The following is a 17929-nucleotide window of genomic DNA, read 5'->3' on the forward strand; positions in this document are numbered from 1 at the left end:
CGACAATGAATCTTATTGTTTATTGTTTATTGTATTTGAATCGACAAAAAACAATGTATTATTGTTTATTGTATTTGAATTGCCCACCTAGCACTATTGTATTTGAATTGCCCTCCACGTGCTTGATAAGTCGTAAAATATTGATGTAGCTAGTTGAACTTGGATTCCCCAGTTAGAAATATTCATTCTCTACCGACTCGACTACCCAGTTAAGCATTATCTTTCAATTGAGATACTCGCTTGAATTTGACTCAACGTAAATTTTCTGTAACTTAATATTATTTGTGTCTCAAGCAACCACCTCATATATTTTGACCTATACGACTTCTAATGATATAATGTTATGAAATCTCAAACAGAAAGCCCACCCAAAATCACTATTTTATTTATTTATTTATTAAGTTTTGAAGGGGTCTCAACAAGCAACCACCTCATTTTGACTTTTAAATGCGACATTGTTCTTGTTTAAAAAGACATTTTTCTTTTGGGTTTGGTGGGCATGTAAGTGTTCATCTAATACACAAGTCAAAAGTGACCGTAACATCTAAGTACAATTACCTCCACATTTCATATAAATTTGTGACCAAAGTCTTATTAATCTTGCTTTGTGTATCCTCTTTTATCTCTTAATTTAATCACACGTACGTCCCTTTCTTCTTTAGTGATTTTATATGAAAACCAAACACCGTGATGTCCAAGCTTTTACTTACCTAATCTAGTCTTCTTTTTTGACTTTAATTAGTGCAATATGTAGTAGTATACATGCGTAGGAGAGGAAAAGTGGTGGCCTCCTTAGATTGGCCCCAAATTAAACTTAAATCACATTTCTAGAAATAATTGTATAATTATTCAATCGAATGAATATATATGTAGGATTGAAGATAGAGTAGTAACCCTATACATTTAGGTTTGATCATATATGTGGTTGGACAAATTAATACCATAAATTAGTTTCTTTTTTTTGGCCTCTCCTATGAGTTAGGAATTTATATGTTGTTGGTCGAAGGTTTCAACCAATTAATTGTTGGGAATGACCTTCTCATCTTATAGTGAATAGCAGAAAATTAGAAGAACAAGAAACATGATAGACACAAGCTATGTCCACGAGAATCCCAGGTTTTTTATTATTGTCAGGAATAAGATACAATGAAAATTTTCAGATCTTTCTAAATAATAGACCTTAAGATAACAGGTACATGTCACAATACCAGTACTATGATCTCCCGATCAGTTGGGTCCATGATCAGGCTCCATACAACTTATCTTAAACTTTGATGTATGAATGGAAAGATTCAACGTATATATAATATATCACTTGTCGACATGAAAAAATAGCCTTGACCCATAAAGGAATTAAGACAATATATAAGTAAAATTCATGATTGAAAGGCTGATGGTGAACCGTATAAGTTGACCATTTGGTCCATCTGTTGAGAACATTTTGGTGTTTGGAAATTGGAATGTTTCAACAGTGTATATTTATGAGGTTGGCTTGCTAATAATATGTCAAAAACGTGTATAAATTAATAGGTTTGAATTTGAATGAACTAATAAGGAGTAATTATATACTTGAAATAGTCAAAGGCTTTAGTAGGAACCAGCTAGGAAGTAGCAGTAACCTAACACTCTCCGGGAAAAGAAAAACCCTAACACTACTGTTTATTGGAAGATCCTTTTTTTTTTTTTATGCGAATAAGTTTTAATTATTTGTAATGCATCATTTGGCTCCTCTTTTGCTCGTCGTGTCTTTCTTGCTAATTATGTTCTTGTAAAATCTCATCAGATGCAACTGGACTGTTAAATTTGACCAGAGTCCGACCGAACCCCATACCAAAACTAACCCGCTTGACGAAACCCAATCCGACCCGACATCGAATGAGGTCGGATGGAAGTATCTCTTTAGACCCGACCCATGTGCACCTCCAACATGTAGGTTTATGTACCAATAATAATAATAGTGAAGAAGTAGAGGAAGTAGCAGTAAGCCAGTAACCTAACACATGTCAATTAAGATACTTGTTTTTTATACATGGAAGAGCAGATCAATGTGAATATCTTGGAATCATAAAAGCACATACACTACGGTAGTTGTAATAGATACACATGTTGGTTAGGAAATTATGAGAGGGTAGACTTGTGCCCTAGCTTAGCTTAGCTCTACATACACACACACACACATAAATTATAATGAGATTAGGGGAATAATGAAAGTATTAATTTTTTGTAAAATAGAAGTCACAATCTATTTTACACAATCATGTAAAATCATGAGAGAGTGGACAAAATTTTGGGTTTTTTTAGTTTGAATTTAAAATTAAAATTAATAATAAATATGTATAATAAAGAAAATGAAATTTACAAAAAATATAAAATATAATATTACAAACTTTTTTAGATAATAATTTCAATTTATTTTATATAAAAATCTTGTAATTGATATTTGAAATTAAATTTAATATAACAAATACTTATACTTACAATAAATTATGCTTATAAATTTATAATTTTTACTTATAAATCTCTATAAGAAATTAAAAAAATTACAAACAAAATATTTTCCATAACTTATAAGTTAGCATTAGCTATAAATTTCCCAAAAATGTATGAGATTTTGTGTTTTATTGATGTGACTGTATAGGGATACGTGTTTTGTTGATGTGGTTGTATTGAAATTTTGTGTTTTGGTGTAGTTTTGTTGTGGACAACATGAAGGCATGGAGATATTGTTGGCCTCCATGTTGGCTGGAAAGGAATAATGTATAAAAATTTATGTTTTACTGATGTGGCTGTATTGAGAGACGTGTTTGACTTGACTTTTTATGTAATAGAGGTGAGACTCAATATTAATTTTTGTTGGGTCATTAGAAATACAATCATTGGAAGTGCTATTTCTTACCTTATACACTAACTTATTTTTCATAACTTATATGTTCCACCAAACGTAACCTTTATGTTTAGTTAATTGGGCCGATATTGGCCCATTCATAACAAATGAGACCATGTAATATGTCGTCCCGATAGCCAGTAGACCTAATCGTGGGCAAAGAGACACAAAAAGCCCAGCTCGCACAGCCCTTTTTGGAGAGGCCTTACCAAAATGATGGCCCAGCCCAGTCACAACTTAAGACCAGAAAATTGTTTCGGGCCATTTTATTTAACTTGACTGAATGTATTTTAGTTGGTCTGATGTGTTATTATTTAGGCCATTAAGCAGCAGCAGCAAGTCTTTGGATTGATTTGGGAGACATGATTTTGTCTGAAGGAATGTAATGTGAGGAGGAAGTGATTGGGAAGTTGAAATTGGCAGAAGTGCCTTTGAGGCAGAGGAGTGCAGCATCATATGCTCTGGCTGCTGCTTCAGGTGTTGAATATGAGCCTAACCAGATTCTTGTCTTTTGATTTGGTGCCCTAATCTCTGATACCCATGAACCCCAACTCCTCATCCTCACTCCCTTGTACTTCTTCTTCATCTTCTTCAATGTTGCTGGTGATGAATTTGTTGATGGGTCTGATTGGATTCTCTGCTCTGTCTTCACCATTGCAAGGGAAAGTGCACAGAAATGTGATTCTCTTTCTTGTAAATTTTCTTGGGAATGTGATGGAAAGTGTAAATGAATGAATGGGTTGTGGAGGAGTAGGTATTTATAGATGTAGGGTTTGGGCCAATTTGGTGTGCTATGGCTTTTGTATAAGTAATTGAACTATTCATATATACATGTATAGTGCAACATAGGATTCTGTTTATAAAGAAGAGGCAACTTCCAGGATCTGCAGGTGATGGTAGATTAAACAACACATTACAGCAGTCTTATTAACTCTAAACATTACAGTAATCAAGTTTTCTTAAGCACAAAAGAATTAAATTTAAAAAAAAGAAAGAAAGAATAACACACATATTACATCACACAGCTGGCGCTTCTCTGTCTTAAACCGCGTTACTTGCATCACATATGATACGCATATGATAATAATGTATGAGTTTGGCAGTGTGTTGCAACTGTACACAACTCACAACACCATAGTTTTTTGTGACACGTCAAACAGCTTTTGCGTTTCAACTCACCTCACAGCACCACAACTTTTTACCTCACAGCACTTCACCACACCTCACAGCACTCCCAAACGCTTATAATATATGTTGAATTGTCCTACGTAATCAAATTAGGTCAATTATTTTATTTTAGATTAATATACAATGTAAACTTTAAGTGATTTTATATTAATATTATTAGTCATCTAATATAACCCTCCCCATGCAGGAGATTATAGATTATTATAGATTATCATATATTAATATAAATTATGACGTGACGAATTTTTTTTAATAACTGAGAATAATGTTATATAAATTTCTTCTTTGATGTTTGACAAATATCTCAAGTCGGCCTTGACAACTTAACTGCACGGAAGTTTTCCATTTGACGACAAAGTAGTTGAATTAAAACTCTAACGCATGACCACAAGGATATGACTCACAATGAAAATCAAAATTATAACTTTTTGAATTCATACGGTTTGATAAATTCACACCAAAAGATAGTCAGTGTTTCAATTTACGCACTGTTATTTAAAATGTTTCAATTTGATCATCCGATGATAAAATTGTTTCAACTTGGTTTCTCGGACAGATTTTCTCATTTTGGGGTAGTCAAACTGCACATGTGGCACGTTTATTGTCCAAATATTGATTGTCACATGTGCAATTTGACTGCCCCAAAGTGAAAAAATCTGCCCGAAAAACAATTTTATCATTGAGTGACTAAATTGAAACATTTTAAACAACAGTGTACAAATTGAAACACTGATTATCTTTCGGTGTGTAAAAGTGGTATTAACCCCACCCAAAATGGTTGAAGTCACACACATCTGAAACAGTTCAATGGCTTACGCCGAATGACTGCCTCAGTAATTTTTTCAATTTTTTTTTGTATGAACTTTTTTCCTTCAATTTTTTTGGGGGAAGTGGAAGTTATATCTATCATCTATGAGATTCTCTACGGTACAGCAAAACCAAAATGAGAAAATAATGTCGCGCAAAATTTATTTTCGGAAATACAAAAACATTGGGCGCACCCTTTTCTAAGTTGGATGTTTGAATTTGACCCCATATACATATACTCATCACTCATCAGTTTCATATTTGCCTAGGCTAGTGGAAAACTAAAGGAAAGGGTGGTCATGAATCATCATTTATTCATGCCTTTTTTTTTGTCCTCTTCTTAAATTTCTTGAGCTAGGAGGACTACAATTGTAGCTACAATTTTCCCCAAAATCGTGTTAAATCATGATTCTTTTGTTTGAAAATGACGTATTAGAGTTTTCGAGTTAAGGATTAATGTTTAGGGTTTAGGGTTTAGAGTTTAAATTTTAGAATTTAGGGTTTGGGGTTTATGTATTTCAACTATTTTTATGCAATTTTACTTACTTGTCCAAAAAATTTAAGGTTTAGGGTTTAAAATTTAGGATTTTGAAGTTTATTTTTTTTTTCAAAATCTACTATATTCTTACATTATAAACACTAAAATACTAAAAAACATATTTTAATTCATGATAAATTCTACCTCTGTGTACGTGTAACGGAATTGACCGTTCGACTGGGTCCTATTTGGCACTTGTGGCAGAGTTCGTGCCTGACGCTATTTTACTATTTAAATTGTGAAAAACAATATACATAGGATTTGCGAAAATATACTTGAGAGAAAGAGAGGGAGAGAGAGGGGCGGCTGACTCTTGTAGATGCGTAAAAGGTAACTTGTACGTTTTTGGGTTGTTTAAAAATAAGAGGTTTGAGTTTGTTTAGTACTGTTTAATTAAATATGGGGACTACAATGAAATTTAGCTCAAATTTTGGGGAGTTGAGGCTAATAGGAAGCACAACGAGGGATAGAATTGCAATCCCCAACAATAATAATAATATCAGCATTCCGTACAAAGTCCTCACCTTCCTCTATCCTTCCCAATTGGGTTCGTTGATCTTCACACACATGCACATATATACACGCATATTATAACACACACATATACATACGTACATAGATACATATATATATAATTATGGGGTAACAAGGTATCTCATCTCTCAAGAATTGGCACGTTATTATGATATATCCATGAGGTGGGAGACAGTACGCTTTCCCATGTTTAAATTACAAATATTGCTTTGGTTCTTGTTTATTCTCTCTGTGCCAGAAATCAAGGAACAAAAAAAAGACGCACTTGTGAAGAAGGTCAGATGGGAAAGAAAGAAGACGAGAGATATGAAAAATACTGCAAAGCTGTAATCACGTAACCATCTTGATCGATGGTGACTACTGACTACTGACTATAGTTAAGTTCTGGATCAAATACCCTCTATTTTGACTGGATTTTGGCTGCTACCTTTTTCTCTTTTCTAAGTTTTTTACATGAAAAGTTTTTTTTAAAATTTTTTTTATATATGTGATTTTCTAATTGGAAGCTATTCTCTGTCATTTTATGCAAGACAAACAACGTATTCTTCAGCAGGGAAAAAAAATCATTCCTAATAAATTTGAGCTTCTAACTAACGGATATGGAGTACCATAATGGTAAGTATTAAATAAGAAAGATGATAATGAACATACATGGCTTCTTCCCTTCTTATAGAATTAACGCCATCTTAACTGCGACCGTACCCTGTTGTATCCTCCGTACCTTTATTGAAAGCAGTATGTGTTAATTCCTTTCTCTTATCAAATTTGTTGGTGTAAATTCGTAAGTATACAAATTGCTCAAATAATAAAGAATGAATATAGAGTATCGTTCCACAAGGATGTATTGACATATCAATTAAAGCTAAGTTATGCTAGATAGAAAATCGAAGAGTTGGTTTTTTTTTTTTTCAATTAACACTAAAGCAGGAAATTAAACAATTAACTAAGTGATAACGAGTGAAGTGAAGTAAGCAACAAGCAATCTAATTTGCAGGAAATTAATTCAAGAGTCAAACACTAGGGTGTCCAATGTCACCTCCACCTACCCAATTCTATTCCTTTGATTTGTTAATTCCAAATCCCCTATTCAATCGTTGACAACCGATTTCCCTTCCCTACTCAATACTCAATTCCTGGTTATATCGAAAGTATTTTCGATATTAACCTTTGTTATTCCTAACAATCATATTCAAATATCGAAAACCCATTAAGAATTGTGGACAATCATGTAGCGGTTGCATATGTCAATCTGTTGTGCACTTGTCCCACATCGCTTAGATGTGGGAGTGAATTGCGATTTATAAGGCGGACTAAAGCCTTCCTTACTTAGCCAACAGGTTTTATGCCTGTTGGTTACAGTTGGGTAGGGCCACCGACCCGGGGCTGGGCCTGAGCTGGGCTTGTTGGCTGGGCTAGGGAGTATTGGCCCATAACCTTATCATTTGGTATCGAAGCCACCCAACTGGGTGTTTGTGGGCTTGTATGCAGCACCTTCGTGCCTAGTAGGGCTGAACCAGGTTGGCGTAGCGTAAAGGGCTACCTGTGGATCCGGACCACGGGTCTGATGCCTACAGAGTGCAGCCGACGCCGGGGTCGGCTTGTAAGAGCGAGGCCTTCCTTACTTAGCCAACGGGTTTTATGCCTGTTGGTTACAGCTAGGTAGGGCCACGGGCCTGGGCCTGAGCTGGGCTTGTTGGTTGGGCTAGGGAGTATTGACCCATAACCTTAACATAATCACCTATATTTCTATAGTTCATGCATCATATGTTTTCTATGGTAAGAAACAACCCTAGGAATCTCCTTCCGATCTCATCCTAGGCATTCCATCATTCGGATGGTGATTAAGCATCCAAAAGTATTAAGAACAACCATAAGTAATCAACAATAAATAAGAATTTCAGAAACACAAATCAAATTTATAGAATCATCAAAAGTGGGGCTCCATTAGGATCCTAGCAAAAGGATTAGTTCCTCATATCATTCAAATACATGATAGAATCTAAAATAACAGTCATAGATATAAGAAATAAGAAGAGATACAAGAAAATCCATGTGTTCTTCTTGCTCCTATGTTGTCTTCCCAAAAACTATCAAAACCCTAGCCTCCAAGAAGTGTTGTAGAATCCCTAAAACCCTCGAAAACTACCCTAAAAACCTACCCTTTTATACCTCCCCAAACCCATATATCATTTATAATACGAACTTCTGTCATATTGGGTTGGTCCCACTTGAGTTTGGGATAGTTTCAGGAAGTCAAAAATCTAAAAATTACGACTTTGGGTAAGTTCCAATCAATCGAAAGTGATGTCCAATAGATCAAAATTCTTCACGGGTTCAAAATTGCAATTTTCTTTTAAGGAGTCGAATAGATCGGGATTGACCTCCGATTGATCACAATTCAACTCTGTCTTCAACTATTCTCATTTTGATCCTTTTAAGCTCCTTTCTTCCCGATTCATGCCTGTATACCTGAAATGCACAAATAAGAATAATTAGGTATAATCTATCCTTAATCGGCTCAAAACAACACAAAGATCAATGAAAAGGGTGCACAATTGTATGTATATATATAATTGGCACATCAGTATCGTATCTTGTTGTATTTCATACCTTTATTGAAAGTAGTATGTGATAATGTGTTTCCTCTTAACATACCTTTATTTTTTATTTTTTATAATTGAGAAAACACCATTCAACATGTCCTTCGAATAGTGGAGTAAACGTCGGGCCGCCAGAATAGCCTGGACCACGCTGACGACAGATAAGACTGGCCGAAGCCCATGTGGATAGGTGCTCGGGGACAAGCTCACGGAACCAAGATTCTATAAGGAAATTCCCATATTGTTGGTTCAAACTCCTGATCGTGATCACGGGCACTGTAGACCCTAAATCCTAAGAGATAACCAACTAGGATATCACAAAGTGGTTCCATCCGAACATGGTCAACCATAAAATGAATATATTGGCGTGGACTGAAATATTGCAAGAGATTCATGGGGCTTTAAACTAAAGTTTGCGATCAAGATTTTCGAAGGTTTTTGGAGCATCAAGAGGCAATATCCATGTGAAGAAGAGAGGAGAAACTTCCCAGGACTTGATGTGGGCATGAAGTTTCAACAACCACCACGTCCATATAATATGGCAATGGGCTTTTTGTTTGTAAGACGTGGGCTTTACCCATGTATATTACTCGGGATTTACCCAATCCATTTGGTATATAAATATTAGTACTATATTTGGTCTTAACATTCGAAGGTGACAAGTGGCGATTTTGAACTAATCAAAGCCGTTGATTTTGAAATTGTGGGTCAACGTATACGATTGTTCGAGCTCCAAGTTGAGCGCGTCTAAATTAAAAGAAATCCAAGGCGCGTGGGATAGACTCCTGGATCCCCTAACTTGTCCTAATTGGACCGTTCAGGTCTTCTGTGATTGGACAAGCGGCGTCACCAACAGTAAAACTGACAAACTGCCACGTTCAACATAAACACAGCCGCAACTTACGCGCCGGTAGTTTCCCTCCTATATAGTACATAAAACTTCTGGGAAACCTTTTCTTGACGATCGAGGACCCAGTCACGATTCTCTTCTAAACAATCTCGCCGCCGTCGCAGCCATTTTTAGTGTTCATTGATGGCTGTGAATTTTATCTTACTCGCTCGTGTGGTGGTATTGACGTTGATTCTGATTGTTCTAACCGGTAATCAGAATCAGGTACCGGTGGCTGAAGCAGTATGGTTAACGATTCCGGCTTCTGAAGCCAAGTGCGTGATGGAGGATATCCAGAACAACGTCGTCGTATTGGCCGATTACTATGTTATTAACGAAACTGCACCCCACGAAACCCCAGGCATCACTGTCCGGGTATGTCTTCACACCTCTCTTTGTTACATTACATGAATTATATCCAATTTACGTATCGAGAATCAGTGGTTTGGGCTCTTGGAGAGCCTTAGATCTTGTTCTTATGTGAAAATTCGATCAACTATTTTCGTACAGCTAGTTTTGTTTGTGAAATGTGATTGATATTCGATGATCATTGTAGGATGAACTCATTATGAGGATAGTTTACCTGGTTATTATGATTAATTGTAGGATGAATCGAGAATAATCGGCTTTGAGGAATCATATCTAGTTATTATGATTAATTGTGGTATGTGAAGCTGCTCTTCTATGATCGATTGTGTTCTTGCACTATCGTGGATGATTGGGAAGGAAAGGGGTTAAATTTGTATTTATCAAATTAGTTTATACCTACTGGTCTTGTTGTAGTGTTTCCGAACCCTAGTTGATTTTATTTGTATTGAAAGAGAGAAAATTGTATATGGACTTTCATGGGAAATAAAATATTAACCGCACAAAAAGTAGCGACTCGCAGTATCAGCCAGTTCTATGAAATTTCCAGTGACAACCATACAGATTACAGAGTATAATCAGAAGTTGCAGAGGTCTATATCAGAGGTTTTGCACCCAGTTAATCCGTATCACTGAACCTTTTCATTGTGTTGAAGATGCCTCAAATTTTGTCTTTGTGGGGGAAATTGGATTTCGAAATAGAACCACACATCATAGATAACTGATTTTACCTACTGCGATCGGCTCTAAGTCAGCTGTCTAGCATATCTCATGGAACCATAAATCTTTTTTTCCAGTTTTCGACACCAATGCTCTACGCTTATTCTTATTGGCGTCATACGAGAGGCAGCACCTGGCTTGCAAATATTCACATGGAATCTTGTTTATAAAATTGCTTGTTGTATCTGAGGCGACTAACTAAGCATTATGATATCACAACTATTTGATAACAGTCTCAACTTAATTTTGCTAAATTTTTTTGTTCCTTGCGTATGGTATAACATTTTACTGCACATATAGTTTGAATGTCAAGGATTTTGTCTGCTAGGTATATGAGTATGTCCCAATGATGGCTTTTGAAACAAGTATTTGACGAGTCAAGTTGCCATTTATTAGGTAACATCACCATTCGGGAACAATCTTCACCATAAGGAAAATGTAACTTTCGGACAATTTGCATTTACAACCACGGAGCCTGGCAACTACTTGGCATGCTTCTCGATGGATGGCAATCAAGGTGATGGAAGCTTAACTATGAGCCTTGATTGGAAAATTGGAATTGCTGCCAAGGACTGGGAATCTGTTGCAAGGAAAGATAAGATTGAGGTACCATCTGACGGTCTCTTCCCCTAAATGATAGAGGCTTCTATACATTGCTGCAAGGCCTGCAACCCATATTCTTGTGATTGTACTTATATAGTTATATCTATCCATTTATGTAGGGTGTTGAACTTCACCTGACAAGACTTGAAGCAATTGCGCAAGCCATCCATGTAAATACACAGAGTCTTATGAAACGGTATCTCTCTCTTCTCGCATCCTGATCTTTTAAGGAAGATTTCACACTCGCTCCTCCCTTTTTTTTGTAATTTTTTTGTTCCTTTTACTTCTTAATCCTCCTGCAAAATGGTTTTGCTATTATCTTTGGATCATATCATGTCTTGGTTATTGCCCTGCTCTTTTGCTTTTCGGCCATAATGCGTGCCATGGTATGGAAGATGAGAAGACCATATGTAGAGGGATGAAACCAATTTGGTTATTATCCTGCTATATATTGCTACTGGAGTAGAAGGCAATGTTTAGGATATTATGTGGGGAGTTAAAGCCTACATATATCCTACCTATTCCCGACCCCGCCCCTTGCGGGAGCCTTGTGCACGGGAGTTGTGTGCTTTTTACTTATATCTTATTTATTTGGGGAATTGGTTATTGCTCTTTTTGCATTGGGAGGTCTCTAGTAAATCAGAATATTGATGAATCGAAGACATATTTCTGTCATTTGGAATGAAGTGAATGATGGAGTTTTCATTCTCCCTAATATATGTACAGATACACACACACTCTCCAATGCACATATGAACTTATTAGTCTGTTCGTTATTTGCACATTTCATTCTCTTAGAGTTTGCGGAGAGAAAAATGGGAGCCTAAATGCGTAATAGTATTGAATAAGTGAAATTTATAAATCTATCTGGTTGATAAAAACAAAAACATACTAAGTATTGGAAAATATTTTTAAAATACATTTGAAATGCTGTGAGACCTTTAAGTAAACTAACTTTGTTGAAATAGATTCTCACTTACCATCTGCTAATTCTATGTTATCCATTGAGGCTATGAGGTTATGAAAGGAATGGATTTGTTGAGGGAAGACAAAGCAGGGCATATCAGGGATACTAGACCAGGTCACCTGAGTGGTCTCCTACAGCCCAATAGAGTTTACAACATTTACATACTGGCCGTCCATATATCACGACTCTAATGATTTTTGACCCCTCAACAATATCTTCCCATAGGACCTTCATCTTTGAGCTACTGCAGACGGAACTTCCCAATTTTATGGCTGGGAAAACCCTTCTTCGTTTGATGAACAGCCCTTGTGAAGAAAATTGCTTGTATTAAGTAGTCATGGTCCTTGTGGAACTTTGCGTCTTGAAAACAACTAAATTGGTATGATTTCTACAGTGATATTTACAAATTTTCTAAGCTATAATTGGTTCGTAAGCTACGCAGTATGGTTACGCCCAATTGTAATATTCTAGTTACCATTGTTATTTTGAATGTAGATAATTAAATAGCATTCTGTAGGTCCTCACAAGTTCATCGGTTATTTGTTTCAACAATATTTAGCCGCGACACAGTGTTGTTAAGAGTTGATGGTAACATTTGTTTCCGGATTTCTTCATGCAGGGAATGGGAGATGAGAGAAGTCAGTGAAAAGACTAATGCTAGAGTGGTATGGTTCAGTACCATGTCTCTTGGTGTCTGCATTCTGGTTTCGATTTTGCAGGTTTGGCACTTGAAGCGCTACTTTCAGAAAAAGAAGCTCATCTAAGTTTTACTTTCTATATTCTTCCTTTCCAGCGTAAAGCTGGCTGAAGGTTTAAAAGACTGAAAAGATTGCACACCCTTACAATTCTCACAATAGTTCTTTTATTGTTCTTGTTATCTATCTGGGTAGAGTGGTGGGAGGTAGTATTCAGATGATTTTGAAATCATCTGAATAGGAGAAAGAGGAAGACAGAGAAGTGAGACTGGAGGATTGGCTGTAAACACTACTGTGACTTGAAATACACTGATTGCCATCAAAAGTGTGGCTCTCCCAAATGCTGGAGAAAGGAAATAATTGTTGAACTAGTTCTTTCAATTGAAGTTTCTGGTCGAATTCCATTGGGAAATGATTTCTTATGGCAATGTTGTCCGTTTAGTATGTTTATTTTTTAGATTTTCGTTTTTTTTGTCTTCCATTTTTTGGAAAAGAAAATAAATCCTAAAATAAGGTTTGGTTGTTGATTTTAGAAAACATCATGGAGAACAGAAAGTAAAAAACAGTCCCCAATTTTCATGGAAAGGGTTTAATTATTATATTTTTGTTTTCCTTTTGAAAGGAAGAGATTCATTTTGTTTAGTTTCAGTTTTCAATTTCATTTTAATTTTTAACAAAAATGATAAAGATCCCGATGATAACCATCCCAGAAACATCCCAACAATGTGTGATGGATGTGGTTTTCAATGGTCCCTTGCTATGATGTCACCAAACCTAATAAATGCATGCCGCACACTATTGGGATGTTTCTGTAATAGTTATTACTAAGATCTCTAGCTTTGTTGAATTTTAAATATCATTTAATTACCAAATATCGTGGAATAATCAAAAGAAAATAAAATGAATGAAAGTGGAAATAAGAATAATTAAAGATGAACTGGCAATTTTCACAGCCAATTTAATTTAGGTCAAAAATTATAAATCCTTCCACATGGGTAGGGTTGGCAAAATGTTGTATTATTGGAATCATTCAATTTGTTCCACCCGAATTAAATTGTGTTTGGATATAAATTATATATTCGAAATTTGAGTCCGAACATAAAATTATTATTCTATTTAAACACATAAATTTTATTTAGTTTATTTGTTCAAATTTAAATCAATTCAGATTTAATCAATTAATTATGTCCGAAATTTAGGATCCGGACATAAAAACACGTCCTACCCCAAACCGACTCGGATCCGATTTTGTTTTCCACCCCTATAAATGGGGTCCGTCGTGACCTGTCAAAATCGTGATGGTATACGAAATATTGCCAATTTGCCATCTGTAGTAGAGGACATTGTGGCAATGGCGGGAGTGGCGGCAATGAGATTACCCTCAGCGACGCTTACGTTGCTCACAAATCGAAGTCAAAAGCAAAGGTCCCTCTTATGCATTACTTCGGCTTTCTCTTCTTCTTCTTCTACTTCTTCCCCATCCAAGGCAAGAAAGCTGATTCTCTACTCCAAGCCCGGTTGCTGTTTGTGCGATGGCCTCAAAGAGAAACTCCATGCCGCTTTCCTGCTCTCTGGTCCAGATTCTCTTCACGATGTTGATTTACAGGTAATTCCATTTCCGCTTCTTGTTTTGTCTGTCTTTTGTGTGATTGAATGTTGGGTTGTTGGGTTTTATCAGGTGAGGGATATTACCAGTAATCCAGAGTGGGAGAGGGCTTACCAGTATGAGATACCCGTTTTGGCCAGCGTACTCTCAGATGGCACCGAGGCAAGTGTTTCTGGGTTTTTCTGAATTTCGTGTTTTTGGGTTGCGTCTTTTCTTTGTGTTACCTAATTAGAGATGAACAATTGTTTCAATATCTTAGAGGTCTTATAATTGCCTTCAAACGCCCAGTGTTGAACATCAAATGGATATGAGAATTCTAGTAGGGTGCATCAACTCAGCAACTTTTGTTCTGGTTGGTTGTACTGAGGGTCTTGAATTGTCTTACCGAAAGCTAATTATTGTGCATCTTTAAGAGGGTTGAAAACAAATTTGAGGCGCTGCTGAAACATTAAGGTTAATTCTTCATGTGGGCACTGCAATGAGGGTCAGCTTTGATGGTATTTTCCAGTTGCAATATGCTTTGAGTTTTTATGTTTATTAGATTCATATTTGATTTTGGTCATTATAGGAGCACTAATGAGGCAATCCAATGCTAGTTTGGATCTTGGGTTTTCTTATCATTTTTTTTGGTCTGTCTGTAGGATATGATTGTAGCCTGTAGGTTGGGAATAGAAGTATGAAAGGATAAATAGCTGAAAATAAACATTTTTGTCTTTATTTATATATCATACTCTAGTGAACATAGAGACTTTTCAACTACACAAACATTTACTAGTAGTTTCCTCCTTGCCAGAGGTGGATCTAGCTAAGGCGAGCCCACCCTCAAATTTTGGAAAAAAATTACCATATATACTTCTAAATACCCAAATCTCAAATTAAATTCACTTATTTATATTTATTTAATAACCATATATATGTATGGTTAATTTAATAATTATTGATTGATACATGCACACTCATACAAGAGAACAAATATTGATTGCTACACACTCATACATGATAGAAGATTTCCACTCAATGAAAAATCATGTAGCACAATTTAAACGATTCTTTATTCCAGATCATTGTTCAATATATAGATTTTGATGTGTAATTTAATGACTATAAATATTTACTTAATGTAATAACTACATAGATATTTGCTCATCTCCGGTCACTTTTCAATAAATGTTCTAAAAACAATTTCGAGGGCGTTGCCCCCCGAACCCCCATCAACCTTCAACTCTCTTCTTATAAATTCCTACATCCCAACTAACCAAGCCCACCCTAAAATTCATTTTCTAGATCCGCCCCTACTCCTTGCACTCTACCTCTGGAATACCCATCCATAGGAGATGATTTGAAACATCTTCATTTTCATGGTAAGAGTGCCTGAATATTCAATAAATTTTATCCCCTTCATTGCTTCACTCCCCGATTATCATTTTTGTGTGTTTTGTTGGATTTTTTTGCTGCTAAGCCGTATGTGCAGCAAACAGCATTGTTTTCATGTGCTTTTTCTGTTACAAGTCAATGCACGAATAATTTAAGATGACTACCATTTTATTTTTTTTTGTTCTTCTTGCAATGAGTCTAGAACTAATTAATTTATTCATTCTATTGGGGCCAAATATGGTGTTTAAGAGTTGTTCTTCTTGCAATGAATCTGAACTAATTAAGTTTATTTGCTTCTTTTTTATTTTTGCAAATCCCCCACCCAATCTCCCAACAACCTAACAATTATGGCTCCTTGATGAAAGTCAACTACAATTCCTATAATAGAAGAGGCCATCAAATGTGTGGAAGCAGAGCCCATCTGGATCTCCACTGTTGCTTCACGATGTTAAATGGATATGTTATAAAGCTGCCTGACTCACTTAACTGGTTTTTCCACTTAGATGACTTTTACTTATTTGGTTTGCCTCTTGACATTACCTTTGCAAATTGGGCATACATTGCCACATACTTAGGATGATAGAAAGGAATTGGAAAATTCTAGCTCAATGCGAATGTTGCTGTTTTATTCTTCAATGAACAGTTGCCATCTTGTAAATAAGAATCAAATGAGTTGAGCTGCATGAGCAAATTTTGGTGGTTAAACATCATATTGGGATAAACGTGTGATTATTCAATCCCCACAATAGATCTATGATTAGGGTTTCTGTTCATATAAGCCATGATGTCGTGATGAAGCATCAAATGGAACTTCTTCTTTTTTTCTTGAGTAACAAAAGATCAAACAAAACCATGTTAGGAGCATTGTTGATGTTTTATTGAAAGTCGTTCTATCAGTTGAGGGAAGCTAATAGATATAAGGATTATTAATGTATTATTATCCTTTCAAATTTGGCTTGTACTTTTAGTAGTGAATTTACTCTACGCTTTCACCATGTTATATTTCATCCCACCACTGTACCACAATATCATATTTGGCTTCCCTTTCATCATTTCTTGGGGTGGACTTTTATCATATTTTAGCCCCATCCTTCATACGTTATGAGTTATGACATTGTGGCTGCTACTATTTCCTCATCTATATGTATCATATATCTAAGCTTCCCAGTACTACAAATAAGCATGTATGTTGACACTCAGACACTGATGTATATTGTATGATATTTCCCTCTGTATCATACATTATGGCTCTTTTTCTTGTCAAACTTCTGACTCTCTGCATGCATATGGCATCTATGAGTCATGAGAATACTTGTGGTGGCATGCCACTAGTCACATATGAAGTTATGAACTAGTCTTCAAAAACTTGGATAATGCTATTATTGGAAGTTAACTTTTGAATTCAATCTCTCACAAACATCAATCATTATTGCAGGAGACCCTGCCCAGATTATCACCTCGTCTTGGGGTGGAGCTCATCCAAAAGAAGATAGCATCTGTTTTGAAACAGTAAGAAGCATCTGCACGATTATGATCCGAACGTTCTGTTGATGGACTTAACTATCTAGAATGACTGCAGCAACTTTAATGTCAACAGAGAGTTTACATGGGCAAGCAGGGTTACCAATTCTTGTGTTTTTTCCGGCCTTGCAGAGCTTGAGAAAATTTAATAACGGGAAACACTATCCAGTGCCCTTAGAACATTAGATAAATGACATATGCACTTTGGGGTGTGCAAAAGTTCTATTGGAGTGTGTATTTTAAGTTTAAAAAATTAGTTGTGAGAGTGTTCATCACACATGGTCAATCGACTCGTTAAGAAACCTTTTAATAGTTCGTTGGCGTTGATGATAAACTATTGCCAAGAAATACACACGAGTACAATGAAGCATGAGCATCCCTAGAGCCTCAGGCAGACTGGATAAGGTAGGGAACCTAATACTGACGGTCATTTCTACAAATTATCAAAATACACGAGAAGCCTAACCTCAGTCCTCCACTTAAGTTCAGACACTGATTTGTATGCTCATCGTCTTAGTTGAGAAACAAATGTACAAGAGTTCATTCCTGCAGATAATTGTGGAAGTGTGAGGAAAGTCTCACAGAAAGGAAGTTCCAACAAACCAAAAAGCATTTCCAATTACATCCAACTAGAATC

General features: G+C 35.9%; 3 protein-coding genes across 3 annotated transcripts; 2 read left to right on the forward strand and 1 right to left on the reverse strand.

The window, feature by feature from the left end:
* Window positions 1-2942: 2942 nt before the first annotated feature.
* LOC120001015 (ethylene-responsive transcription factor ERF012-like) lies at window positions 2943-3751 on the reverse strand. The gene has a single exon (XM_038849229.1). The coding sequence runs from the start codon at window positions 3537-3539 to the stop codon at window positions 3207-3209; it is 333 nt and encodes a 110-aa protein (XP_038705157.1). The 5' UTR covers window positions 3540-3751; the 3' UTR covers window positions 2943-3206.
* A 5709-nt stretch (window positions 3752-9460) lies between these two features.
* Window positions 9461-13213, forward strand: LOC119999574 (transmembrane emp24 domain-containing protein p24delta5-like). Its single transcript, XM_038847229.1, has 4 exons — window positions 9461-9815; window positions 10923-11132; window positions 11249-11325; window positions 12716-13213. The coding sequence occupies exons 1-4, from the start codon at window positions 9585-9587 to the stop codon at window positions 12858-12860; spliced, it is 663 nt and encodes a 220-aa protein (XP_038703157.1). The 5' UTR covers window positions 9461-9584; the 3' UTR covers window positions 12861-13213.
* Window positions 13214-14058: 845 nt separating this feature from the next.
* Window positions 14059-17593, forward strand: LOC120000715. The gene is made up of 3 exons (XM_038848833.1): window positions 14059-14397; window positions 14470-14559; window positions 17207-17593. Exons 1-3 carry the CDS (start codon window positions 14059-14061, stop codon window positions 17282-17284), a joined length of 507 nt encoding a protein of 168 aa, XP_038704761.1. The 3' UTR covers window positions 17285-17593.
* Window positions 17594-17929: the final 336 nt, after the last annotated feature.

The sequence above is a fragment of the Tripterygium wilfordii genome, chromosome 6, assembly GCF_013401445.1.
Source record: "Tripterygium wilfordii isolate XIE 37 chromosome 6, ASM1340144v1, whole genome shotgun sequence".
NCBI classification, from domain to species: domain Eukaryota; kingdom Viridiplantae; phylum Streptophyta; class Magnoliopsida; order Celastrales; family Celastraceae; genus Tripterygium; species Tripterygium wilfordii.

Bases quoted from the DNA above. Each gene is read 5' to 3' on its own strand.
- LOC120000715 (XM_038848833.1), top strand. From the start codon at position 14,059: ATGGGGTCCGTCGTGACCTGTCAAAATCGTGATGGTATACGAAATATT. The intron at 14,398-14,469 runs GTAATTCCATTT...GGGTTTTATCAG, and splicing joins TTCACGATGTTGATTTACAG to GTGAGGGATATTACCAGTAA. The intron at 14,560-17,206 runs GCAAGTGTTTCT...TCATTATTGCAG, and splicing joins TACTCTCAGATGGCACCGAG to GAGACCCTGCCCAGATTATC.
- LOC120001015 (XM_038849229.1), bottom strand. From the start codon at position 3,539: ATGGTGAAGACAGAGCAGAGAATCCAATCAGACCCATCAACAAATTCA.
- LOC119999574 (XM_038847229.1), top strand. From the start codon at position 9,585: ATGGCTGTGAATTTTATCTTACTCGCTCGTGTGGTGGTATTGACGTTG. The intron at 9,816-10,922 runs GTATGTCTTCAC...GCCATTTATTAG, and splicing joins CCCCAGGCATCACTGTCCGG to GTAACATCACCATTCGGGAA. The intron at 11,133-11,248 runs GTACCATCTGAC...CCATTTATGTAG, and splicing joins CAAGGAAAGATAAGATTGAG to GGTGTTGAACTTCACCTGAC.